This window comes from Haliotis rubra, unplaced genomic scaffold (assembly GCF_003918875.1).
Source record: "Haliotis rubra isolate DU_JTF1 unplaced genomic scaffold, ASM391887v1 Scf141, whole genome shotgun sequence".
Lineage (NCBI taxonomy): Eukaryota > Metazoa > Mollusca > Gastropoda > Lepetellida > Haliotidae > Haliotis > Haliotis rubra.
Window position 1 is genome coordinate 1,892,429 of NW_025765348.1, and position 13,676 is coordinate 1,906,104.

The window sequence follows — 13,676 nt, forward strand, 5'->3', positions numbered from 1 at the left end:
TATGCTTGTTGTAAGAAGCAATTAACAGGATCAGGTGGTCAGACTTGCTGACTTGCAATGTGTGAAATTTGTGCTGGTCCTGTGGTCCCTGACTAGTAAAAATTCATCAGGACCACTAAATGATATGTTTGCAGTGGTACTGGTGGCCAGTGAAGTTTGTAGTGATAGTTAAGTAAATCTATAAGTGTTATTTTGGTCCAGTGAGGTACAAACAGGACCACTAATAACTGTCCATTCACACTGGTCCTGTGTCTAGTGTGAAGGTTTCTTTCCCTAACTTGGTTGACATGTCATATCCCAATTCACTGGAATTGTCTGGTCCAGACTGATAAATTTACAGACCGGTGCCATATAGCTGGAATACTGAACAATATTTGAAAGTGTATACATATATATAAAACTTTTACAACATGTAGCACATCTACAGCAAACTTTTATAAATAGGATGATAGCTAAATAATATTTGTAAATAGCGATCTGCTGTAAACATACTCATTTAAATGACAAACACAACCTAATTTTCTGGGTCCATTTCCTCGTTTGTTGTCAGCAACGGCATGAAGAGTTGGTAACCAGGGGCTAGAAACTGATATTATGAACGATATGACTAATTTCATTTTGGCCACCATTTTCTAATAACTTGGATTACGGACCAGCTTACCATCAATTTCTGGAAATTACGTAGAAGAAAAAAATAATGGAAATTGCCGTTTTATTTCCCGTCGACTGGACAAATTATTGCTGATTATTTTGCAAACATGGGCAAACACTAATCGGGATAAAAAAATATAAAATTAAGACAGATTATTTTTTTTATTTGTTTGCAGGTTCTATCCAGTTTATGATTACTTTCGCGATCGCTCTCGTAGTTGTGGTAAACTAATAAGAGTTATGCGCCCCTGACTGTACAGTGTTAGCGTCGTCTGCAAATGGCAGGTACGAAACACGATGGAAATCTGACAGGTTTTGATATTGATACACGTTTGACATTGACGACATGTCAGAAACATTTTGCTTTTGTATAGACTGCGGTCGAAAAATGGGAAATACTAAGGAATTACATGTAGTAGACAACTTTTTAACAGGCAACCTCTTGAACGAAAAAACATCATTCATGATTCGGATGTCATTTCGTTCGTTAGCTGAGACCTCATCGCGGCTCGATCTTCGGGTCTTCAAGTGAAAATTCAAAAAGAAGACCTATCCATCTACGTGCAATTTCAAATCACGTATTGACTTTGGCAATAGGCGTTACATACACATACACTGCAAACATCACAACCGACGATAATGAAAAGTCTACACTCATTCGGACTACAGATCGTCTGGCCACGTCTGAGAAACCAGCGAAAATGTATTTGATCTCCTCCAAAACTTAACAAGAGGATATGATTGACTGCCGAAATGAGGTACGAGATTTTCCTGAATTTCTTTACAAAAAATTGCATAATTGTCTTTGTTTAAAATTGTATATTTCTTAATTTAACGTGAAGTTTTACTTAATTATTTCGTCTGCAACCGAACTTCCGGTGATAGAGTTAGTTCCCTTTGCTCCCAATATGTTTTCATTTACTAGATCTATATAGAATTTGACTTCTAAATTGAACTACACTCTCCTTGTTTATTCATAACTCCCGAATGTTACAGAAAAACAATTCTGAATTACTTTTGTTTTAGTATATGCCTAGATTTATTAAATAATTTTTTATTTTTTTTATCATCCATTCAGGGAGTAGGGATTTTTGACAAAAATATCAAATACTTTTATTTAATCTATGTTCAAGTATTGACACGTCTACAATCAGGAAAACAAACTGCAACAATATCTGCTGTCAAAATTGGAGTACCAACAGCTGAATTATTCGCCATCACAATACGACAATGAGATGATAAGTTTCAATACCTGGTACCAGAAACTGTACTTTCAAGCTGAATAAAAAACATTTTGGCCGACTTTATAGTGTTTTCTTTTCCCCTCCTACTATTCATTTTGATATGTCAGGTCGAAGCACCCACCAACAAAAATTGAAGTAGTTTTTTTTCCCAATTTTCTAATTCTGCATTTCAGTTGAAAAATCAGTAATCCAAGTTATTTAAAAAGGGTGGGCTTAGTATTTACAAGCTTTTTGACATTTTGCTGCTTATAAACATCATGAATATCTTTGCTTGGTGTGTTTACAAATATGTAATTTAGAATCAATTTGGAACAGTGAGACTCCAATACCAGTAATGGGTGCTGAACACTAAAACGCTTTGAATAACTGTTTTGTAAACAAAGAGTATTGCATTATCAAGTTTAAAAATACCTCAGTAAAACAATGGCTCGTGGTATGTAAATAAGCTCCTTGTTTACACTGATGAACTAAATCAATATTGGTCTTAATAACAACGGCAGGACTTTGGACATCTTTTAACATTTTAGAGTATGAAATTTATTCTTACACCATTTGAAAATAAATACATTTTTGAGCTATAAACAAATACTGATTGAGTTTTTTAACCAGTTGATGGGGTTTTTTTTAAGTCTTTCCAAATTCATACTCATAGCTGTAAAATTAGCAGCTTCTAATCCAGTGACATCAACACTTAATACATAGAAAAGGTAGACTATATATCCGTTCCATATATACATCAGGTATGAAGTTTGACAACAAACACAAATAAAGATTGGTGCAGCAAAATGTGTTTCTACATTTTTCAGCAACTGCCATGTTGTTTTCTTGAGATGAAAACATCAGGTATTCTTTAAGGCACTCATAGTCTCACGCAGGTGCTACCTGTCACCTTCACAAGGACAATTCCATCTCTTCCTCTTCCTGACAGCGAATTCTGTTTGAACCAAATCAATCTTAAAGATCTTTGATTATCCATTGTTTAATGCCTCCATTGTATGAAGCTAGATTATCAGGAAACATTCGTCACTCCATTCTCCCACTCACTGCCCGACTTCTTTTTTTCATTGTACTGTATGTTACCAACCAATCAAACAATCCTTCAGCATAGGTCAACATTTGAAATTATGATGGAATTCTCTACATGCATTATTGAATCAGAATACCTCCATACAGGATGAGAGGGTTGCCCCTGTGCTATGAAATGTTCCCAAATACATTTGAATCAACACCACCCTTGTTTGTAGGGATTCTGGGTAACACTGGTCCAAAGTTACAACCTATGACTCATGTAAGAATCCACTTAAGAGCTTCACATATCAAGCACTGTACTGTGTCGTCCTGACTTCTTCTTTTACAGCCTGCTGTCATATGGCTGTAAACTTGTTACGTATCATACTGGAAAACAATCAGTCAGTATGTTATAAATATGGTAATTCAAGTATTGTTATACATGAATTGCTGCCTTTCCAACCATAACATGGTGGGTCAGATGTTTATACACGTGTCTGAAAATTAACTTTCGGTGACAAATGGACAGGGATTGATATTTATCTGGGTAGTGCAGATGAAAGGAAGACATCTGCTTGTTATTTCATACTCTTTGCCTTTTTCATTCGTTCTTGGCCTTTAGCTTTCTGTTTGGATTCAACCTCTGATAGCAATACTTTTTTCATCGTTAGTGACAATGTTTGTTCAGAACTTTTTGGCATCTTGTTATCTGCACCCTTTGCCTCTTTCATTCTTTTTTGGCCTTCAGTGTTCTGTTTGGATGCAACCACTGATGGCGATGTTATCTTCTTCATTGCTGACAATGTTTGTTCAGAACATATACATGCATGTGGCCCTTTGTCCCCTGTTGACAATTTATTAGTCTTAATTTGTTCTTCAAGGTTAGTGTCATTTACAAAATTCATTTCCAAATGCAAATGGTCAAATGCTGAATGTTTTTTCATGGTATGAACTTTTGAAATGCTAAATATTTGCACTATATCAGAGCTCACGATGAACATATCTATAGACGAGTCATCTGGCGTGTTTAGCATCAGACTGCCATTCGAAGGGAGTCTTCTCTCCACAGCAGATGCTGGCATGTTGAAGTCACCCCCAAGCAAGAGTGGAATATTCTCCTCTTCCACTTTCAGTTTCAGAAGAAACTTGACCAACGTATCAAGAGCCTTTTTCTTTTTCTCCATAGACACCCTATGAGGACCATGCCAACTGGCACAGAGGATCTCAAAATGAGGAGCCCCTTTGCTCTGTATTTTAAAGACGCAAAGTCTTGGCAGCTCAAAGTAGTCTGAGACCATGTCACTTCTCTTCACCATGTTGTCATACATGTTTCGCACTGATGTTTTGTTGTCAATCCTCGAGTATGTGATTTCCCTTGCATCAAATATGAAACCTGCTTCTTTGTGGCCTTCATACTGAAAATGGTCGGGAACATCAAACTCTTTCCATCCCCTCGAATGAATACCCACCCAGACAAATTCTTGTAGGCAAACCACCAGGGGGCTTTTTGACATTAACACATCTGCAATGTGATGCTTTCTTTTCTCTCTCATCCCTGCTTTGGAGTCCCCATTAGCATTCATATCAAGTATCACATACTCAGCGGGGGCTGTCGCCATGGCTTGAATGTGCGCAGACTGATAGGATCACAGGACAGTCACTGAAACAGAAATTGTGTCAGCATTACTGAATATTTTTTCAAGTCAAGACACCTCTCTGAAAAAATAACTTTGAAGAGCATTGCTTCTATCAGCCACTAAACAAGCATGAACTGTATGTCAGGTACCCATCCTTGGGGTGGGGATGTGATCTGAAAAGGTCAAGTGACCTACAATTATTGTGTTTCACAGCAATTTTCAGTAAAACATTGTTTTAGGCAAGAGGTGGTTCTGTTATTTCAATACTTTTGTTTGCTGTTTAACACCGCTGGCACACTTCACAATATTACAGCTATATGATGTCAGTCTGTAAATTACTGGCGTTAAACAACAAAAGAACAACAAATCATACATGGTTAACATTGGTGCCTAGTAACATATGAAGGTCACACAAGGTTAGAATTGGAGCCTAGTACTATGGTGGTCACACAAGGGTAGAATTGGAGCCTAGTAACCAATGGTGGTCACACAAGGTTAGAATTGGTGCTTAGTAACATATGGTGGTCACACAAGGTTAGAATTGGAGCCTAGTAACCAGTGGTGGTCACACAAGGGTAGAATTGGAGCCCGGTGAACTATGGTGGTCACACAAGGGTAGAATTAGTGCCTAGTAACCAGTGGTGGTCACACAAGGGTAGAATTGGTGCGTAGTAACCTATGGGGGTCTCACAAGTCTAGAATTGAAGCACAGTAAGTTTGATGGTCACACAAGGTTAGAATTGGAGCCCGGTGAACTATGGTGGTCACACAAGGGTAGAATTGGTGCGTAGTAACATATGGTGGTCACACAAGAATAGAATTGGAGCCTAGTAACCTATGGGGGTCTCACAAGTCTAGAATTGAAGCACAGTAAGTTTGATGGTCACACAAGGTTAGAATTGGAGTAAACTATGGTGGTCACACAAGGTTAGAATTGGAGCCCGGTGAACTATGGTGGTCACACAAGGGTAGAATTAGTGCCTAGTAACCTGTGGTGTTCAACATACTGGGCAGAAATGCATGGAAATGTCTGCCTTAGAGGCACCTAGATACATTAAAGAATCAAGTTATCTTGAGATCACTATACCTAACCTGTGAACATCCGGCTTAGAAATTGTCTCTCACAACCAATGTTTGCCAGAAGACGCAAGGGGACTGAGTGGTCTGACTTGCTGACTTGGTTGATGCATGTTGCCTAATAGCATAGACTGAGGTGCATAATGTCAGTCACTGGAGTGTCTGGTCCAGACATTATTGTTTACAGAACACCATCATATGGCTAGAATGATGCCCTTGTTGTGTAGACATTCTGTGTATTGAACCATAAACTATCCCTTTATTGTAAAACATGTACTGGAAAAAGAAATAAAGTTACAAAAAATTTGATTTTCAGATAGTTTCGGCATAATCACTGAAAATAGGAAAGTTGCACATACATATAATGTTCTGAACAAACTGTGATGTCCTCATAAGTTTGAAACACTCACACACATACACTGAATCTTCTTATGATAATGGTTTACTTCCTTGTCTAATCGACCTCATATCTAGACTGTTTCAGCTTACAGAATAAACTCCATACTTACATGGAAATCCAAGGCGATGATTAGTTATGTAAAAGACCATAGAAAGAGTAACAATCCCATGTCAAGCAATCTCCTCTCTAACAGAAAATAGAAAGCTTCTCTCTCAGATCAAGTGTTTACGTTATGATCTATAAATAGCCGTGGGCAAGTCCTGACCTGAATGTTGAACAATGCGTACACATCCTCATAGCTTGCCGCCTGCATTCCAATTTTAGACATCAGCAAAATTGTAAAAGGTCAACTTTTGACTGGAAGATGCATAGAAATCTCATTTGTATCAAATATTTTATTAAATTTGAGGGGTGTGTAGAACTGGATGTTTGACATACCACACTCCGTCATATCCGAAACTGATTTTTTGTTCTTTGATAATTTTGTTATAACCTTTTATCGTATATACTTATATTACGAATGTTCTAAATAACAGCAGAAATCATAGCGAGCAGCCTTTGGAACTTTGGTTTATTGGGAGTATTTTGTCAACGTTCATAATTTCAACACTGCAGTGTCGCCTATTGCACGTCCAGTTTTGATAGGCATGTTCACTGAAAACCAGCGTTGTGTGTGTTGAGTGCTTACAAAACCTGTGTCTCACATTTCGCAGCTTAATGAACCACACCATCCTATTTATTACTTTATCAACTCTTACTTGGTTCAAACTCTCATAATGAAGTCACAAGAAGTCACTAGTTAAAAGATTAAAAAGTGAAGAGGTAGAGCTGATATGGCAGAGATGCTTATATTGAACTGTTAAAATCAATATCAGTTGCTTTATCTGTACAGTATCGGGTTATATTCAAAACGGGAAACATTGGGTTTGAATGTCAGTCATCTCACCTTGATGGTATGGATCGGTGCTGATAATATCAATCACTGGATTATCCGATCTGACCTCATTATATACTGATTATATACTGGTTATTAAACATCTAGGGCATTCCTGAGTGTTAAACAACACATTGATGGGCGCTACACTTTCCCGAAGAGTTTAGCAGTATTCCAGACCTAACACAGAGAGGGACACATCACCTGAGATGGGCTTCACACATTTTCTCCATGTATGTTGTTTTACGAGTGAATGGTTTAACCACATAATCACGTTCATTCGGTTGTATGGTTCGGGTGCTGGCATATGACGTTTTTGCAATGATGAAAAGAACAATATACTTTGGTAGGACAGCTTTTTGAATCAAAAGTGTCCCTTCGGAAATCCATGGTAGAATGGGTCCCAGGCACACATTGCTAGCTGTCAAGGCGAATACATTCTGCAACAGTCGATTGTGCCTCCTGTCGTTGGAGGACAGGAATCTGGTGCTTTGGGGAACTGGGAACAAGGTAACTTTCGGTCCAACACTCAACCTCGACCCTTATTATATATTGCAAGCACGGGTAGTAGAACTGGAAAGGTTCAATTATGCCGCTGGTTATGTCGTTCCTTATCATGGAATACAAGACTTTCGAATTTTTTTCTTAAATATAATAAACTGAGATATATAAACTAATGACATTTGTAATTCAAAATCAAAACAATCGTAAGGAAACAAGATTGAGAATATATTTTAAAGAACACTTGCATTTTGTGTAAAGATATCTCTAAGACAGCCTGCATCCGTTGCAGTTGAACTAAGAGTGAGAGTTAACGTTTAGAATCTCATCGGCAATATTTCAGCCATATCGTAACTAAAACAAGTCATCTATTGATCATCAATAAAGTTATCTAACCACAATCTGACGACAAAATACAGTAAAATAACTAGATTATCACACAGAGAGAATTAGCACTAGCAAGGAACTGTAAAATAAACCTCTGTTATGGACAATGCAACATAAAAACTGACTGAAAATACCAGCAATTGAAGCTACACCACGATACTAGGGGCTAGATTTACATAATTCTTTCAAGTTTTGGTGATATTTTGCACAAATTAGCCATAAATTAATAGAACACATATTTTACGATTAAAATCACGGACGGAACTCACGGAGAATAACGCTCGTCGGGAAGATAGAAGCAGTTAAGTGCGCAAATTGCAGAGGGACTCAAAAACCTACTTTCGAACTTTTTTACTAAACTATATCAAACACAAACAACAATTCTTAGTCCGCAAGTCCTGTTTCCCAAGTTACTACTGACTCGAAGCTGTACCAAACAGTTCTCTAGTCCCGTGAAGATCAGGGCCCCTTTCCTCAAAGCGATCGTAGCGCTAAGATGATCGTAACTCCCATACTTTGACTTATGACTGTCGTAGCATTTCGATTGCTTTGAGGAACGGGGCCCTGGGTCGTAAATGGCCTTCAGCATAGCTTGATGTTAAGAGGTGATGGGGTAGTTAGACACGTTGATTCCTGCATCTTTTCGTACCCTCATTGCGATGCATTAACATGAGCGTCTGGCCCGGACTCGTTTATTAACAGACCACCGCCATTTAGCAACCAGCGTTGAACAACAAACAAACTTTTCACTTTTGGGTGAAAGATCAGCAGATGCTGGATGCAACCGCAGGACACCATAATATAATATGCAGACCCTTATAATTGTGTTGATGCTGTGTACGAATTGTTATGGTTCATGTAAGCAAACTAGCCATGATAAAGTTACATAATGTTAGCACCTTTTGGGTTTAGATGTGCTTGAACTTGGTGAATATAGTGAAACTGCTTTCTCTCTGATGATGAGGTACATGTATGTGGTATGCATCTGGAAGCTCTTGTATTATTCTTCAATTGGAAGGAAGTAGCTCTGGTATCAAAGCATGTCAGATACAGATAATGTCTCAGATAGGATCTGTCTGAGGTTTGTACCTATCTGAGAAGGACATGTTATAGAGAATAACATTCAAACAATTACTGATTGAAATTAGTAGATGCAGACATAATTTAGTATAGGTATTGCAACTCAAATCAAATATCGGAAGTATATAAAGGATACCATAATGGAACATGTCACATCCCTTTTCGCTGTGTCTTACGAGGGAGGACCACTTGCTGGTAGAACAGCCAGGTGTGCGAGTTGTAGGTGTGAAACTGAAATTTCACTGGACGCGCTTGTTGATTATCTGGTTGTTCTACCAGCAAGTGGTCCTCCTCATAAGACATAGCGAAAAGTGACAACAAAATGATGATCGTTTGTTAAACAATTTTTTTAATCGGGTGAGACAAATCAAGAAAGTTGGTCTGTCGATTTCACTTGACTCTGCAAAATTTGATTTTGTTGCAATTATTATATTTTGTGTTAGTGAGTAATTCATCGGTCTAAAATGAAGTCAAACGGACTACAGACATGATCAATTTGGACCGAAAAATGCGTCTGATTTTATGACCGCTTCACTATACAACACTGCCCCAGTACTTCCTCTTGACCACCAACATGGCTGATGTCTGAACTGAAGTGAACTTTATTTACTCTAATAACACAACAGACGTGATGGAAATAGTAATAATAAAACATTTATTAAAACTCGAAAAATACAAGTAAATAACTGTTTCCTCCTCGCACCCCGCTGTCATTTTAAATTTTATATTTAAGAATATTCAAACTCAATTACAATGTACAGACCCAACCATAAACAAACAACATTTCACTTCCCTATTTATACAAAATTAACAGCTAAATGTTAGTAAAACATTTGCCTCCAGGTAAACGGTATGTCTGTTTCCATTTAGAATTGTTTACACAACATGAGATATCCAGTCAGTTTGAAGCACTTTCTAAAGAAGAACTGGCAGCACAACTTCGACACTTTAATGCAGAACTGATTTACTTATTAACAAGAGGCATCGGAGAGTGAGTATCGTTTTATGCCAGTTTTAGCAATATCAGGGCGGGGGACACCTGAAAATCGGCTTCACACAATGTACACATATGGGGAATCGAACCCGGGTCCTCGGCGTGACGGGCGAACACTTAAACCACTAGGCTACCCCATGCCCCTCAAGAGGCATCACATATAACCTCATGTCTACTGTGGTGAAGAAACAGACTACAAGCTGTGACAAGCAAAAGTCTCAGTGTCAGGTTTGTTTAACATGGCAATCTGCAGTATTCCAGCTCTATGGCAACTGAAACAAAAATAAACATCTCAGGTTGATCTGTAAATATACATTTTAGAACGGTACCTTAACATGAAACTCCAGGCAAATCTTGTTATGGATAACGTTCAAAGTTTGACAAGAAAATGATTTTGTGGTCCATTCTTTTAATGATTAAGAAGATGCCTTTAAGGCCGAAAATCTCAATGAATAAAGAAATGCCTAGTGGGCATGCCACATGAAAAACACAATATGCCCCTGAAGATAATATTTAATAATTTCAAAGGAAACTCAGATTGCACAGTTGATAAGCACTAAACTATGGAGAAAAAGAATTTATGACATTGAAATATAAACATAAAACTAAGACATTTACAAGCACAAGCAAGGATACAAACGTATAGAAAATTGGACATTATCAAAGTGCTGACTAGGAACGATAATTGAAATTGCACATATATTGTATATGTTTATATATATATATATATATATATATGTGTGTGTATATATATGTATATATATATATATATATATATATATATATATACATTACATGTATCACATCTATAGCAAACCGCATTAAAGCATAATATGTCTCTTCATGAGAGGATTTTATTGTGAACTTTTGCATATTTATTTATCGGATGATCATCTGGTGATGCATGTCAAGCAAGGCGTGCCAAAGGTTGTTGGACAGAATCTGAAATTTGAGGTTGATTTTGTTGATGGCGATGTGCTGCCTTCTGTGATGGGCCAGATGTTTATACATTTGTGTATAAATAAAATGAAGCTTCGGTGACAAATGGATGGTGTATTTGTCAAGGTAATACAGATGACAGGAAGACATCTGCTTGGCATCTTATCTTTTTTTCACAATTTGCCTCTTTCATTCGTTCTCATCCTTTAGCTTTCTGTTTGGCGATGCCTTCTTCTTTGTTAGTGACAATGTTTGTTCAGAACTCTTAGGCATCTTATTTTCTGCACCCTTTGCCTCTTTCATTCCTTCTTGGCCTTTAGTTTTCTATTTGGATTCATCCTCTGATGGCGATGTTTGTTCAGAACTCTGTGACAACTGATTTTCTGCAAAGGCAAATGGTCAAATGCTGAAATTTGTCCATGGTGTAAACATGCGAAATGTGAAATGTTTGCTCTATATCGGGGCTCATGATAAACATATCTTCAGACGAGTCATCTGGCGTGAGTAGCATCAGACAGCCATCAGATGGGAGTTTCCAGATGCAGGCATGTTGAAGTCACCCCCAAGCATGAGTGGAAGATTCTTCTCATCCACTTTCAATTGCAGAAGAAACTTTACCAACGTGTCAAGAGCCTTTTCCTTTTTCTCCTTAGAAAACATATTATGAGGGTCATGCCAACTGGCACAGAGGAACCTAAAATCACGAATCCCTTTGCGAATTATTCTATAGACGCAAAGTCTTGTCTGATCAAAGTAGTCTGAGTCCATGCCACTTCTTCTCATCATACTGTTATACGTGTCTCTCACCGATGTTTTGTTGTCAATTCTCCAGTACGTGATTTCCCTTGTATCAAATATGAAACCTGCTTCATCGTGGCCTTCATGCCGAAATGGTCTGGAATGTCAAGGCCTTTCCATGTTGTCGACTGAAAACCCTTCCAGCCAATTTTTGTACGAAAACCACCAGAGGGCTTTCTGACTTTAACACGTGTGCAATGTGATGCTTTCATTTCCCTGCCATCCCTGCTGTGGACTCCCCTTTTGGTGATTTTCCCATAGCATCCATATCAAGAATCACGTACTTAGCAGGGCCCTGAGGAGCTGTCGCCATGGCTTGACTGTGGGCAGGCTGATAGGATCACTTGACAGTCACTGAAACAGAAATTGTGTCAACATTACAGAATAGTTTTTCAAGCCAATACGCCTCTCGGAGCACCTTTAGAATACAGCACAACAACTTCTCGTGAGGACGATCTCTGCGGTAGGTCACGTGTCATTAAGACAAGTTTGTGAGAACCCGTTTGACGCGAACCCGCGACCTTCGGATTGTTAGCTCGACAGCTAACCGACTGAGCTACGTCCACACTGTTGCACAATGTGCAAATTTATCGAGTCATTCCTGTGATGTGACGGAAATGAACGGAAAGAGTCGAATAGGTCACGGACAATTACGAATGCTACGGGTAGACTTGGTGTCTCGTGATTTTATTCTACGGACAATTGCCGAATGGATCCGATGCCATTTGGCACACTCGTCCCATTCCGTAATCTACAAATTAACGTGTGGCGTGGAATGAGCCGATATGCCTCAAACTGAAAAGGGTTGTTGACGTCAGACGTCAGACGTAGATTTCACGGTGCATGCATGAATGACGCGATTTTATATAAATCGGTGATTTTGTGACAGAAAAGTGATGTAGGGAACACTGTAAGGATAATGTGGATCGCACTAAGGAACGAGGGAGACATGAGCATGTGTAGTGACGGCACGAGGGTGAGTTAGCCTTCGAATCATTAATTTACAAATTTCTGTTGCGTGTGAAAGAGGCTTGAGTGCAAATTCCAGGCCAATTTCCATTAGCCCAAAATTTCTACATTAACCCATTTCATAATGTACTTTCGACGTTTTTGGTTTCCCGTTTTTGTGTGAAAACAAAGTATTAAAATGCAAAAAGGAAAAACAAATGGTACTCACGTATTACACCGGACATGTACCTGCTATATTGGATTAGGTCCCTAACCCTAACCCTAAACCCTAAACCCTCAGCCCTAACCCTAACCCCTTGAATTAATCCTAATAAATAGAATGCATTGACCGAACCACCGGACGTAACTATATTGCATTAGGGCAGCCCTAAACCCGACAGCCCTAACCCTAGTCCTGATCCCTTGAATTAATCCTAATAAATAGAATGCATTGACCGAACCGGCACAAACACGACTGACGTGTCTAGTGTAATGCATTATTACCGCTTCGAAAAATAAAATACTAATGAAACACATTTCTATGTAATGGTGCAAATTACTGAATGACAAAATTTCGAGAACGTGCTTTCGAACAAAATCACATTACATTACGTAAAAGGGTATTATGACGTATTTTTAAAGTTTGTGGTGCTGTATTCTAAACGTAGGCCCGCCTCTGTACACTTAAAAATATTCCGGTACGTAAGTCCCTTTTCAGTCAAAGTATTTTTCTTTCTCCGAATTTTAAAAGTATCATAGCTGTTCTTTTAATGTATGGCTATTTTACTAAACAATCGCCAACACCTGAAGGTATGATGTAAATCCAGCTAGGGTGCATGCAGGTAGCAAACGTAATGTAAGTCCCTAGTATGGTGATCTACCTTCAATTGCTGGTGATCCATAGCCCGTTTTATATTGTATTGTTTTCTATAATAATATCGTTTTATGATTACATGCTAGTTTACTTTCTTTGTGATATTCTAGTATTTATTGTTCATCGTCAACAGGTTTTTAATTTCTAAATTTTTTTATGTTTACTATAATAATTGATTGTTCTCGTCACGGTATGACTGAAATA

General features: G+C 38.2%; 1 protein-coding gene across 1 annotated transcript; it reads right to left on the bottom strand.

The window, feature by feature from the left end:
* Window positions 1-2,405: 2,405 nt before the first annotated feature.
* Window positions 2,406-6,283, bottom strand: LOC124269001. The gene is made up of 2 exons (XM_046704033.1): window positions 6,127-6,283; window positions 2,406-4,563 (listed from the first exon to the last, which is right to left on the bottom strand). Exon 2 carries the CDS (start codon window positions 4,520-4,522, stop codon window positions 3,482-3,484), a length of 1,041 nt encoding a protein of 346 aa, XP_046559989.1. The 5' UTR covers window positions 4,523-4,563; window positions 6,127-6,283; the 3' UTR covers window positions 2,406-3,481.
* Window positions 6,284-13,676: the final 7,393 nt, after the last annotated feature.

What these genes read in the sequence shown, in the direction of transcription:
- LOC124269001 (XM_046704033.1), bottom strand. Translation starts at nt 4,522, where the DNA reads ATGGCGACAGCCCCCGCTGAGTATGTGATACTTGATATGAATGCTAAT.